Below are 14,262 nucleotides of genomic sequence, written 5' to 3' on the forward strand. Positions count from 1 at the left end.
TCCAGGCAAGAAAACTGGAGTGGGTTGCCATTTCTTTCTCCATTTTGTTAGCTTAGAGGTCAGCTAATGATTGGACAGCAATGTTCTTTAATACCTTTAAACAGTTAACTCTCCCAATCTTGAAGTGCTCTTTGAAACTGTTGGGCTATGCCTTCAATACTTCAACATGCAGTTTACAACTCTGCCTTAGCTTTCACTTCCTACTTACAGAGCCTCAAGTTCTGTCACAGGTTAGATTAATGCCTTCATTTTTCTTTTGGGTATGCATACATCTTATACATGCAGCCTTCTAGACTCCCAGGAATATGCTGGAACTTTTCAAAGCCCTCTACAGGTTTTTTTTTTTTTTTTTGGTCAGCATCTGTTTAGCCTCAACTAAACAGCCTCAAGCAGCTTCTATGGTAAACAGGCTAAAGATACAGATGTTTGCACAGAGTGAGTGGAGTCAGGTCAAATAAAGACAAAACTCTTAAGAACACAGAGCTTTTCAGTGAGGTACCAGACAGGTCAAATAGTGACAATTCTCTAGAGTGGGCTTTTTGTGGTGCTTCAAGTTCCCTCCAGTGGTTTAAGAGGCTGCTAGTTTTAACAGTTGCAAGGTTGCTCCTTTTCAAAGCTGACCTGGAACTGAGGAAAGATGGACAGGGAAATTTAAAATGTTACAAACCATGTTGTTACAGTTTCTGTTGAATAAATGCTTTTTAGACTACTGGAAGCTTTTAGTTTTGTTTTTTTTTTGAGAGTTCTGACAAAGTTGATTTTAACAACTTTTAGTGTTATCATTGTTTTTATGAACAACAGATTTTCAGCAGTCCTTACGCCATTAATTCAGAAAAGTTATCAAGGAAGCCATTTTTATAGTTACCACAATGGAACACTAGTTACTTTTCCTTTCTAATAATTATGTTTCTAAGATCTAGTAAACCAAGTATTTCTAAGTAGAAATGTGGTGGGAATTTAAAAGAGATCTTTTCTCATTTGGCATTTCAATTATTTCAAGTTTAGTTCTCCAAGTTGAGAGTCCTAAGGTACAAGTGAAATATTGTCGTTCCCAGTGTTCAGAAGACTTAAAACGATAATGTAAAACTAATTACAAAGATACAATAATCAAAACAGAGTGGTACTGGCAAAAGAAAAGTCATACAGACCAAGGGAATACAAGCCCATAAATAAGCCATGCTATATGTATGGTCAATTGACTTTCATTAACTGAAAATTAATTAAGGCTGCCAAGACAATTCAGAGGAGAAAGGGCAATGTTTTCCACAAACGGTGCTTGGAAACTTCACATCCAATGCAAACAAAGGTGATTTCGTATCTTTTGCCACATACAAAACTCAAGATGGAAAAAAAGACCTAAACTCCTGGAGGAATATCTTCATGATATTAGATTTGGCAATGCAGTCTTATACATGATACCAAAGCACAGGCAAGAAATAGAAAAATGGGAACTTATCAAAATTAAAAACTTTTGTATATCACAGGACACTTCTGAAAGAGTGAAAAGCCAGCCCACAGAATGGGAGAAAATATGAGTAAATCATATATCTGATGACAGATTAATATCCAGAATATATTAAGAACTTCTACAACACACACAAACAATCCAATTAAAAATGGGCAAAGACTTAAATGGGTATTTCTCCACAGAGGATATACAAATGGCCAGTAAGCATGTGAAAATATGCTTAGCATCACAAGCCATTAGGGAAATGCAACTCAAAAACACAATGAAATAACATTTTATACCCATAAGCACAGCTACTGAAAGCAAAAACAGCAAATGTTAGTGAAGAAGTGGAAAGAGTGGAATCCTTCTGTATTGTTGGTGGGATTGTAAAATGGTGCAACCATTGTGGAAAAGTCTGAGGTTCCTCAAAAAATTAAATATAAAATTAACATGTGATTCAGCAACTTCACTCTTAAGTGTATACCCAAAAGAACTTAAAGAACTCAAACAGATACTTGTACAAAAATGGTCACAGCAGCAGCATTCACAATAGCAAAAAGTTTCCATCAGTCTAAGTACCCATCAACACATGAATGGATACACTGGAATATTATTCAGCCATAAAAAGGAATGGAATTTTGATATATGCTACAACTTGGATGAACCTTAAAACCATTATGTTATGAAACATTAAGACACAAAGGACAAATGCTGCAAATGCTGCATGATTACACATATATAACATGCCTAAAGTAGTCAAATTCAAAGAAAAATAGAGTTTACCTGGGGTGTATCACTTATCAGGTATAGTTTCTGATTGGGATGATAGTTCCAGGAACAGATAGTGGTGATGGTTAAACAACACTCTGAATGTATCTTAATGTCATTCAATTGTATGGTTAAAGTGATAAATTAGGTTATATATAGTTTAGCATAATATTAATAAATATTAAAATGATAATGTACAATCCAAAGGCCCTATTTAGTGAGTCTCATTTCTCAGTTGAGAAGGTGGTTATAGAGGTTACTTGGATAATACTTTATGAAACACTCATAGTTAATAGTATGTTTAACAGTACCCAACCTCCAGCACACACAAACATACACACACACAACACTATACACTCAGTGCTCTATCAAACACCTGTAATTATATTTTGCAAAGGATTACACATCCAGTAAATTCACTAATGATGCGAAGAATTTATATCCTCCCATACTGATGGATAAAAACACATACATTCTCTAAGCACAAAGCTTATATTCACAAATAACTTTTTGCTTAAAGACAAATGTCAATTAATAATCACAATGGAAATTTAGTTGTTTAATGCAACCACTAATCTAATATCACCAATAAAATCTAAGCAGTTATATCACAAAACCAGGGTTATATTCAGTGGACATGCATTAATAATCTATACAATTTAACATTACACCAGAAAAGGAACTGAATACAAAATTTTCCTTGATATTTGGTGGTTTTCAAACTTCATGGCACAGATTACAAAAAAAAAAAAAATTGTAAAAACAGATTTTAAATATTTTCCAAAAACTGGTAAAAAACTGAACAAGCCTTTAAGTTTTCATATTTGGGTGAATATTTAAAACATCAAGCTGGCCCCGATCTGTCAAAAATGACAGGTAAATATTTACAACGACTAGACAGGCTTTCAGTTACAATGGTATTGGAGGGTAACTTTCCCCTGGTATAAACCTTTTATGGTTAATTTCCCAAGGCAAACATGTTTTCATAAATACTGTGATAATATAAACTTGGAAACATACCTGAAATCAGGACAGGGACAAAAAAAACAACACAAGTCAATCTTATTTCTGACCTGTAATCATAAAGCCTTTCAGGTCCAAACACCACACACTGTCCTTCATTATAAAACTAAATTAAGAAGAGTAGAATGACTTTTACCATTCTGGCTGACATTCTTCTACAGAATTATTATTTACTACACATCAAGGCAGGGTTCAAGCTCCATTAGCTTGCTTCTCTAGATACAGTGTAATTAGCAGAGCACCAAATTTATAAACTGATATGGCAACCCAAAATGCTAAACACACTTTTCAAACAGAAGCAAATTTTCCCTACTGTTAGTTCTATGTGCCATGTTATTTTTGAAACTTATGCAGCTACCAATAAGAAAAGAATTAGGGAAGCTTTGAACATATCTTGTACTTTTCATCAAGGCTAAAGTGCAAAATATCTCCATGTCTCTGGTATTTTAATAGGAAAAAACATACACATAATGAAATGAGGTGACAATAAAATACAAAGAAAAAGACTTCTTAAAATACACACTTGCAAAACTACATAAGAACAATTAAATTTTTCTTTCTTCAATGAAATCTGTGAATGAACCAAGTTCTCACAGAACTTGAGACCTTGTTTGGTTCTCTTTCCCAGGATCAGAAATTCCAAATTTAGAGGGACAAAAATGGAAGAAAATAACATTGCATGACAATGGACACTAAGTTCATAAAGAACTTTTCTTTAAAAATGAGATATTATGGAAGAAAATACCATGAAAATAATAATCCTATGAGAATTGTTTTTTAAGCACAGTAAATTTGAGCCTTGGTCTTCATGAAGATACTACAGCTTATATAGAAAACTATAAATATACAAGACTCCAGGAAAAAAAGTCAAAATACATATTTAACATTCTGTAGGCCTAAAAAACTTTTGAAGGGAGGGAGAAAGATGGCCAACTGAATCTTCACTCAAGAATACAGAACTATGAAAAATTCCTGGGTCAAAAGCTCCAAGATGCTCCAAATGGAACCACACTTTGTGAAAACATACAATTTAGATATACTTTTTAAAGGAAAGAAAAAGTACTGAATAATTGCAGTTTCTTCCAAAAAGGAGATCTTAAATTAAGGGGAAAAGATTCTAATAGTGTAAACGAATCTGGCTCAGAAAGAAAACTGAATAACATATCCAATGTTCTGTCCATAAAAGTAATGACGGTACATCTTTAATATTAAAGAAATAGGCTATAAAAAAGTTCATTCTCAGAACTGGTTTTAGTAAAATCTCATTTGTGCTCCTTTGTGGGTGCATAATAAAGTTCCATGGGTTTGTTCACCTTCCAGTATTTCTCACTGACCAATTCCAAAGAAAAAGAGCCATTTAACACCTAAAACAAAAAAGAAACAATTGTGAAAACCACTCAAAGCACAAAACAGTGAGATGGAACTACATTAAAGTCCATCTGAAAACCCTGAGGATAAACTTGTTGTCATTTATACCATCCATAAAAGAAAAATGGATGCATCAAGTTAACTACCCTGCTGCGATTTCTCTTCAGTGTATGTACCATTTTATTAGGCCCCATCCCACAACTTGCCACTCTCAGATGCTCCATGTGCCCCCAATATCAACAGCCTATTATTTTAAATACTTACAGTGAACTGGCCACTGGCTGTTGCTATGTAAATGGTATACTGCTTCTCACTGGCCGTATCAAGGTTCATCTGGTTTGATTCTCCTTTGCTTCGAACTTCTTCTAAAGCTAACCTCACAGCCAGATACTTGGATAAGTGATCAACAGTGGCATTACCTGAAGTCTTTATGTATCTGGAAAAACAAATCATTAAAACCTTAATTTCTAGATTAATGATAAAAATGTATGTAAATTATAAAACACATTTCCAAAAAGCCATACAAAATGCAAATACCTCAATTATAGACAAAATAATATCAGAAATTAATTCCTCTATTATCTAAAAATTTCCTATTGAAAGGTACAGAAGAGAGAAAGGTACAAGCTCACATCCACCAGGCCATGAAAGCTCTACCTACCTCACCATCCATAATATATGACATAAAATAACAAAAATCAAATAGAAATACACACTGTACTAAGAGGAAAAAAAGAACATACCACTCAACCCCAACAATCAGTTCTGAATCTACAGCAGCAAGAATACTACTAAGAATATAAGCAAATTTCTTCTTGTCTAAGAATTAATTTTAGGTTTTTCAGAATGAGCATTAAGGGCTAATTCTCAGATTTTTTTTAAAGCATGGTGTATCATTCAATCACTCACTCAACCTGATGCGTATCTGTACTTAATGGCAGGTAGTGTGCTCTCTGGAGAGATACAATAAAGCAGCCATGCTGGCCAGCCAAAAATTTTAGAGCACTATTGTTAAGACATTTAAATGATCCTTTCTCCTCCTCGGCCTAGGAGGGTCATTCCTTTCAGATATGCATCTGTAGACGGCAAGCACATGAGGAATAAAAACAACAATGCAGGCAGCTAAACTATCCAGCTGGCCTCTGGCAACAATGGGATGACAAATATCACCCTTACTTCTTACCTGAAATTGCTTTCTAACTCCAAAGTAAACATTCTAAATTCACATAATCTGAAACTAACCCACACTTACCTTGTCTGTGCACTGTCATCTTTTTCCATAAGTGTGGGATGAGGCCTGAATACTAATTCAATTTCACTAGCGCCATCCATTACTGGGTCAATTGCCACTGTTGCATTATTATTATCAAGCTCAAGCCCGGAATCATCAGATGTTTTGGTCCGTTTGTTACTAGGTCCTGCTTCCTGATTGCTATGCGTGGACGCATTACTACAGTGAGAACTGTCTCCATTGTCTTCTGCTCCACTACCATTCTCAATCTGTTGTTTCTTACCTCGCTGCAATCTAGTTAAAAGGAAAATAACACAAAAACAGGTTGCATGAAATTTACATGTAGGCCTTCTCCATGCATCAAGTTAGAAGTACATTTATTAAAGTTACTAAATTCTAAGTTCCCTGGTAGCCTAGAGGTTAGGGTTCCAGACTTTTATTGCTGTGGCCTGGGTTCAGCCCTTGGAATTGGGGAATTGAGATCTTGAAGCCACGTGGACAAAAAAAAAAAAAAGAAAACACCTAAATTCTAAAAACATCTTAGTAACTGAATTTACTCCAAGTTGAATAACGGCATCTATTTCCCACATGTCCCTGAAGTTTAGGGAAACATACACAGGCAAACATTTGAACAAATTTAACAAATATTTACATTCACTGAACAAAATTTCTTTTTTGATTATAGGGACTACTGGCAAATACTTACATTCGGAGACTTTTCTTATGAGATTTTAAATCAAAAGAAAGGTATGATTCAGATATGTAAGCACTCTCTGCCTGCTGACCTCACCCAAAGTCGGCTAATGCAATGCAAAATTATTCTAATACAAAAGATGAGATATCTAAATACAGAGCACAAATACAGAAGCGTCTCTCTAACAAGCTCAAATGCTATAAACCGGTAACTGGGCAAGGCACTTCATGTACACCTTATTTATTCATCAAAACAACCGTCAAGGCAGTTAACAATACCATTATTTTATAATTGGGGTGGAAAATGGAAACTTAGCTGACACCTGAAAAAATAGTGTGTGCCATGTAGATTATCTAGAAGAGGTTCCTGAAAGACAGAACAGTAAGTATAAAGGCGCCAAGGCAGAAACAAGCTTGCTAAGTCTGAAAAACACCGAAGAAGCTTTAATAATGTTGTTAACAATGGAACAAAGCTTCTGTCACATACTCCCACCACTAGAAATGTTCAAGCAAAATTGAAAGTCTATCCATAAAGGATTTCACAAAGGGGATTCTTTCTCCAGGTAGAAGACTGAATGTCTGCATTTCAGAATCACTTCTAGAACCTTTAAATATGAATGCCTATTCCCTAATCAAAGATTTTTATTTACTTAGCCTGAAGTGATAACTTTGAGGCTCCAGGATTCAAAAACTTCCCAAGTGATTCTGATGTTTAGCCAAGGTGAAAGCCGCTAGACTGGGATGTAGCTTTGGAAAGTCCTGACTCTCCCTGAGGCCTAAACATATAAGGAGATGTCAGAGCAGAAAAAAGAATAGGGGTGAGGAAAGTGCTCAGACTGTGTAAGGCTTTGGAAGCTACCATTAAGGTCTTTTAGCCTGACTATGAAGAGAAGCTATTAGAGGCCTCAAAGCAAAGGAGAACTTGGACCTGACTTTCACCTTATCATTCTGTCTGCTGTGCTTTGAACAGATGGTATGGCAGTAAGCATGGAAAGTAGAAAGACCAATCAGGAGGCTACTTCAATACTTCAAACGAAAGACAGTGGCTGCTTATACCAACGTGGATGTATTATGGGAAAAGCTAAAAATATATTTACTCACAGACTGGTATACAGACTGGGAAAAAAGAGAGATTAAAAGTAACCCCAAAATGTTTGGCTAAAGCAAGTGTGATGATGGTGCTGCCATCAACTGAAACAGGCAAGAAAGAAGAGAAGTAGGGGGTGAAAAGCGACAATGCAATACTGAACATGTTAGGTTTGGAGACAAGAAACAGCTAATGACATACAAAGGGAACCAGGAGAATATGATCTCTTGAGAGACAAGGAAAGAAAACCAATCAAAGAGAAAAGAGAAATTAACTGTGTAAAATATTAAGTAAGATGAGATCTCAGAATCAGCGACTAGATTTTTCCACATGGAGGTCAATGATAACTTTGACAAGGGTGATATGAGGAGTGGGGGTAAACCCTGACTGGGGGAGTTCAAAATGGGAAGAAATTGGAGGTGGTGAGCACAGACAACTCTTATGAAGAGAAGAAGAGAAGTACAGTGGTGAGTGGAGACAGAAGTGGGTATATGAGAGGTTTTTGTTTTGTTTTTATGATTCTATTACTTTAAAGAGGTGAAGTCGCTCAGTCGTGTCCGACTCTTTGCGACCCCGTGGACTGTAACCTACTAGGCTTCTCCATCCATGGGATTCTCCAGGCAAGAATACTGGAGTGGATTGCCATTTCCTTCTCCAGGGGATCTTCCCGACCCAGGGATCGAACCCGGGTCTCCCACATTGGAGGCAGATGCTTTAACCTCTGAGCCACCAGGAGACATATATTATACCTGCATGAAAAACTAATTACACAGAACTACTGTTAGTTACTGCATTTTATCTTTTTCAAAATGGAAGGTGGTAAGTAAATTCAGTCTTTAATAAAACACTCAGAAAAGTGGCCACCCTCTCTGCCTTCTCACCCGTACCTGTTCATAGCCTGAATCTTCAGTCCCTCCTCAATGCTGTGGCTGAGTGCCTGCTGATTATTGTGCTTGTTGATCCTGGCTAATACTCTTTCTTGATGAGCTTCATACTCATCACGACTTGGATAAATTTTGCTGATGAGTGCATCAAAGTTTGGGTCTGGTCTTAGTGATCTTTTGGAAACTAGCTTTTTCCGACAGGTAGGGCATTCTTTATTGCTAAATAAAAAGAGGGAAAAGAAAATATAAGTAACGCCAGTATCTTTGGGCTGAAGACAAAAACAGCCAGCTTCCAGATTAGTATCATCTTTTCCCCAATACCTTTACTAAGTCACAGAAATTTAAACTGATTAACCTGACTTTCCTTGAATATCTGACTAGTGGCTACAAGCACGATCTTTGAAACCTGAGATACTCTCTACTACTTGCCAATAGAGAAAAATCTAAATACTTCCTTATGATAATTTATATATAACCATTTTAGAAATGAAAATCTAGTCTTTCCTAATACAATGTCCCCCTTTCTGATATCCATGCCATATAAGGAAAAAACTATCCATTAATATATATTCACGTTATCAATTATTTTATTGAAATAGCTTTCATCAGGATATTATTTTATATACGTAAGAAGTGGAAAAAACCATGGTTTCAAACTTTGTAGTTTCCTCAAAATAAAAACTCATCCTGAAAAGCTTCTAAAATTATATAAAACCAACTGTTTCAAAACAAAGATTCTCTAACAATTACAACCTAGACTTTAGATAAAGCACTAGAATACGGTCCTCACATAATTTAAATACCTAGGTGTCACTCATTTTAACATACCCACTTCTGAGGGCTGTGATAATGCAGTCTGCACAAAAACGGTGTAAGCACTCTTTTGTAGTCATGGTGTTCTTCAACATATCCAAACAAATTGGGCACATTAATTCACTGTGCAGACTTCGAGGTGAAACCACAATTTCTAAGCCATCTGTTATTGCCTCCTGTAAAAACATCACTTTAAAATTAAATGCTAATTTTTTTTAAAAAGTTATGGACAAGTTCAAACATATAAGAATACAGAAGAGACAAAAATGAACACCTGTGTAGCCATCATCAAGTCACCACCACTGTCAATTCACAACCAATCTTGTTTTATCTATAATCTCCTTCAACTTCCCTCAGCCCCAGCACCAAAGCATTATATAAATCTGTTATCATAATGTTAAAGATAGCTTGTCATATATTTAAAAGATAACTAATGGTAAATTAGCCTGGTATAATTTTAAAATAGCACTAAATATGGAGTCAGATGGCTTAGATTCTAGTTCAACAACTAGCTCTACAACTCTAAATATTTTAACATTATCTTCTTACCTGCAAAATGAGGACGTTGAGGCTAAAGGAACCCTAAAAATTCTTCCATCTGCGACAGTGTACCATTTTGATAATAAACTGTATATTTCATGCCATCCATTAAAAGATTTTAAAATATGAATTTAAATATTCTCTATGTACAGTTTAACAGGATTCTGCTTTAAAATCACTTTTTAAACCTTAAAAAATCTTGATCCACAGAGCAGTTTTATACCAAGTGGTCAGGTTGTCAGGCTAGCCTACAAACTGATTTAAACTACAGCATGTCTGTCTGAAGTAACAAGTATTATTTCTAACTGTCATGACTAAAACTGTTATCAGTGAGAAATGCACTTGGAGTTCCAATGTAGAATTCAGGCCACATCTCCCAAAGGCACAGATCAGCAACTCCTACATTCTGCATCACTACCACTACCTACCCTTCCCACAAGGCGGCATTGAGAACAAAGGCACCAATACAGGCTCCTGTGGATTGAGGGAAGAGGTAGTTAGTGGCCATGAAAAGGAGGATGCAGGTAGAAATGAGGGCTTCCAACAGGGTTACTGACACTTCCTATTTCCACTGGCTCTCCATCATATTTGTGTTTTCTCTTTAGGGTCAAAGCTTGATGACTCCACAAAAAAAGACAATGAAACTGTAGATACTGTCCCTTATCAAGTATCTATTTCAACCTTTAATATGTACACAAACTTTTGACTTAGGAATTATAACCTCCATTTTACAAATCACACAGGGTATGATGATGACCCAGCTAGTAATCAAGCCTGTCCCCCTTGGGCTCTTGAAAACTTGCCTAGCAACATCCCAAGCCTGGATAAACCATCCATCTAGGTTTGCATTCCTGTACCTGTGCATCTGTGTAGCAATGCAGAGGGGAAAAGGGGAGGGATCACACAACCAGACTGCTATCAGTAAAAACTCGCTTTTCTTTTCACTACAGTGTTTTTCACACCTTTTCTTCTATCTGCAGACCTTCCATCATGTAGACGTTAAACAGATTACCTTACTTCATTAAAAGAGAGCTCTCATTTTCTCTCTACCTGATCTTTATAAGGCATCTTCCTCGTTCTTATTACAAGGAGAAAGTACATCACTTCCTATCAAATGTACGTTCCTTTCTACCTTCTCAAGCATACTCCCCTTTCAATTATTCTGTCTGCTCTCAGACTTCAGCATTCTCTCCCTCCTCACTAAATCAATCTGGATTAACATAGGCTTGCTGCAGTGAAACGTGAACCTTAGAGCCGTGTGCAGAGGGAGCTGGGGTGAGAGTAGTTCCACTTCTAACAAAATTTAAAACTTCCTGATTCTACGTTCCCCTCAAGTTTTCACTCATTTCGGCATCTCTGCACAGTCAAACTTCTCTAAAGCATTACCTATTCACCTTCACCTCCCCTCCTCTCTCTTTAACACAGCACAACCTACTCAAGTGAATCTATCCTTCTCAAGGGTTACCAACTATATACCGCCAACTCAAATGTTCACTCTTGTAATCCTCATCTTATTCATCCTCTCAGAAGTACTGAACACAGTAGCTGCATCCTCCTTGAAACACTCTCTCTTTTTTATCTCCTCTCCTCATCTCCCATTTTTCCTTCCATTTCTCTGGCTGTTCCTTCTCAGCCTCCTTTCCTATTACTTAATTTCTAAATGCTGAAGCTCCTCTGGATGAAGTTCTGAGCCTTCTGCTCATCTCTCTTTAGGTAATCTGGCATTCCTGTGCTCAAAATGCACTGACAAGTCCTGAAACTTTATATTTAGCCCAGACCCCTAGGTAGCATTTCTGCTTGTCTTACAGGCATTTCAAACTTTCAGACTTCAGTTTTAAGGATGTTTATCTCCTTCAAACTTGTTCCTCTCCCCGTCTTTCCCATCTTCACCTTCTCAAAATAGTCTTCCCTAGTTACTACAGCATTGAGGAACTTTCCTATATACAACTTCTCATATGTGTAATTTACTTGCTTGATGTCTAAACTTCCTGAGCTGATGCCACATCTGTTTTATTCACCACTTTACCTAGTCCCTAATTTAGGACCTGGTACACAATAGGCACTCAAATTATTTCTTCAATGAATGGTCAACCAACATACACAAAAATTAGGACTATTTTGTATATAAATGTATTATTACAGTTATGGCCTTTCAAATTTTCATTTTCTAAAAATATATTCCAGTTTTCATATGTCTCATATTTTCCCTAAATTATCTTGGTCTGCATTACCTGAGGTGTTCGTTGTAGTTCATATAAACTGAGCTCCCATGTTTTGCTTAATGGCTGAGTTCCATTTGTCTGCACAGCCTGAGACATTGCTGGGAATAAAGAGGAGAGAAAAACAATTTTAGTATCTGAAAGGGAAGTAAATCTCAAAAATAATTTTTAGACACTGTAAATCCTGAGAATAATAGTAAAAAAAAAAAAAGTTACACACTGGTTCAAGAATGGAAATGAAGAAAAGCTCAAGAATATTTCCATTTATAAATACAAGATACTTGACAGCAAGAGGCTATCACTGATCTCTGAACATCTAACAGCCCGCATACAGAGAATGCTTCATTGTTACTCATGTATAGAAAGTCCTCTTCACCCAAGATAGCAAGTATCTTTCTGAAACTAGTGTTCATGGAGTTTAGAACTAAGTCAGGAAAATGTCAGACTTTTCAGCATGGCCACCTGGTTCAAGGTTTCCCCAGAGACACAGAATCTGCCTTCTAAGCGCTTTAAGCCCCAGCCATCCTGCCTCTGCTCTCACAGCTCCACTCATGGAAACTCCCGTCAGCTTATACTTCAGAAAGCTCCTCCTAGTGGTGAGTCCAAAACTGCTAGCTACCCACCCCTACAGCTTGCCCTCTGGAGGCAAGCTGATTTAAGTCGAGCCATTTTTCCACACAACAGTCTTTCAAATATTTGGATACTGTTATCACATCCCACCTGATTTTTCTTTACTTCTGGCTGAATGTCCTAGTTCCTCCTAGTGCTCACCATTTGATACAATTTCAAGGTCTCCTTGAGTTCTAATTATTTAATGGAACACTAAGGGAGGTAGAGTGGTCCAGTAGACAGTGAGAAGGAAAAATATCACACTTGCCTCAAGACACAACTTTATCACAGTAGGTCATATACTCTACACTGGCACATAAACAATGAAGGACATGATCTATCTGTATCCAGGATGCTGAATTTTCCACTTTTAGCAGATACCATTTTAAAATATCTGCTCAAGACTCCACCTAATGAGCAATTAACTCAACTTTGTTTTTTTAAGTAAAAGCACTTCATTGAACTTTAACCTAAATTCTGCTGCTGCTGCTAAGTCGCTTCAATCATGTCCGACTCTGTGCGACCCCACAGACGGCAGCCCACCAGGCTCCCCCATCCCTGGGATTCTCCAGGCAAGAACACTGGAGTGGATTGCCATTTCCTTCTCCAATGCATGAAAGTGAAAAGTGAAAGTGAAAGTGAAGTTGCTCAGTCGTGTCCAACTCTTAGCGACCCCATGGACTGCAGCCCACCAGGCTCCTCTGTCCATGGGATTTTCCAGGCAAGAGTACCGGAGTTGGGTGCCATTCTAGTCCCCTCTAAAATTCAATACACATTGTCTCATTGACAGAAAGCTACATTTCCACATGAAGTTTCTCCTTTGTCCAAGCAAAAATGTGAAATGTTCAAATTTTTCAAATTTGAGTGAATCATGGATTTTGTTTATAATTTTGAGGCTGTCCACTGAGTCTACCCTAAAGACTTGTTCATTTTGCTTACTGGAACTAGTGGACTCCCAAACAAGCAAAAGCCTTTTGTCCTTGAACTAAAATTATCATTCAGGTCCTGTATGATCCCTGATCAGTGTTCCCAACAGTAATCTGAAATCTCAGCAATTTTTCTCAGCTATTATAGCTGAGTTGCAGTCACTAGACTAGCTGAGTTTGTTAATTCTATTATTAGTATCCTGTGGTTCTTTGAGTATCTCCCTGAATGCTTTAACTCCATTCTCTGAGAATCATAAATTGAAAGAATTTTGTGAAAGAAACTTCTCCTTGATGAAATACTGTCTTTTCTGTATCATTCAATCTTCAGAGGATCAAATGATGGCACAGGCTCTACTAACTGCTATGTAGTTAAACTTTAGCAGCCAACGGACACAAGAGACCCAAGAGACCAGTGTCTGCTCATAGGAGATATCTAAAAGAGACATCACTTTGTTTAATGGAGGAGGCCTTTCTTCATTTCTGTACTTGGGGACTAAGGTTAACATTTCCGTACTTTAGGGACTAGATCATGGTTTCTAGCCACCACTTTATGGGCTTCCCAGGCGGCTCAGTGGTAAAGAATCCGCTTGTCAACGCAAGAGACAAAGGTTTGTTCCCTGGGTCGGGAAGAACCTCTGAGAAGAAAACGGC

At 37.0% G+C, this 14,262-nt stretch overlaps 1 protein-coding gene across 1 annotated transcript in view; it reads right to left on the minus strand.

Annotated features, from left to right (window-relative positions):
- Positions 1-335: 335 nt before the first annotated feature.
- Positions 336-14,262, minus strand: part of RNF2 (ring finger protein 2) — a 44,192-nt gene continuing 30,265 nt past the window's right edge. Inside the window, exons 2-7 of the mRNA XM_040263806.1 lie at positions 12,089-12,177; positions 9,333-9,493; positions 8,508-8,723; positions 5,862-6,134; positions 4,874-5,045; positions 336-4,605 (exon numbers count right to left, since the gene is read on the minus strand). Coding sequence (XP_040119740.1) covers positions 4,504-4,605; positions 4,874-5,045; positions 5,862-6,134; positions 8,508-8,723; positions 9,333-9,493; positions 12,089-12,175 — 1,011 coding nt within the window. The 5' untranslated portion in view covers positions 12,176-12,177 and the 3' untranslated portion in view covers positions 336-4,503. The remainder of the gene's footprint in view (positions 4,606-4,873; positions 5,046-5,861; positions 6,135-8,507; positions 8,724-9,332; positions 9,494-12,088; positions 12,178-14,262) is intronic.

Source organism: Oryx dammah, unplaced genomic scaffold (genome assembly GCF_014754425.2).
Source record: "Oryx dammah isolate SB20612 unplaced genomic scaffold, SCBI_Odam_1.1 HiC_scaffold_21, whole genome shotgun sequence".
Lineage (NCBI taxonomy): Eukaryota > Metazoa > Chordata > Mammalia > Artiodactyla > Bovidae > Oryx > Oryx dammah.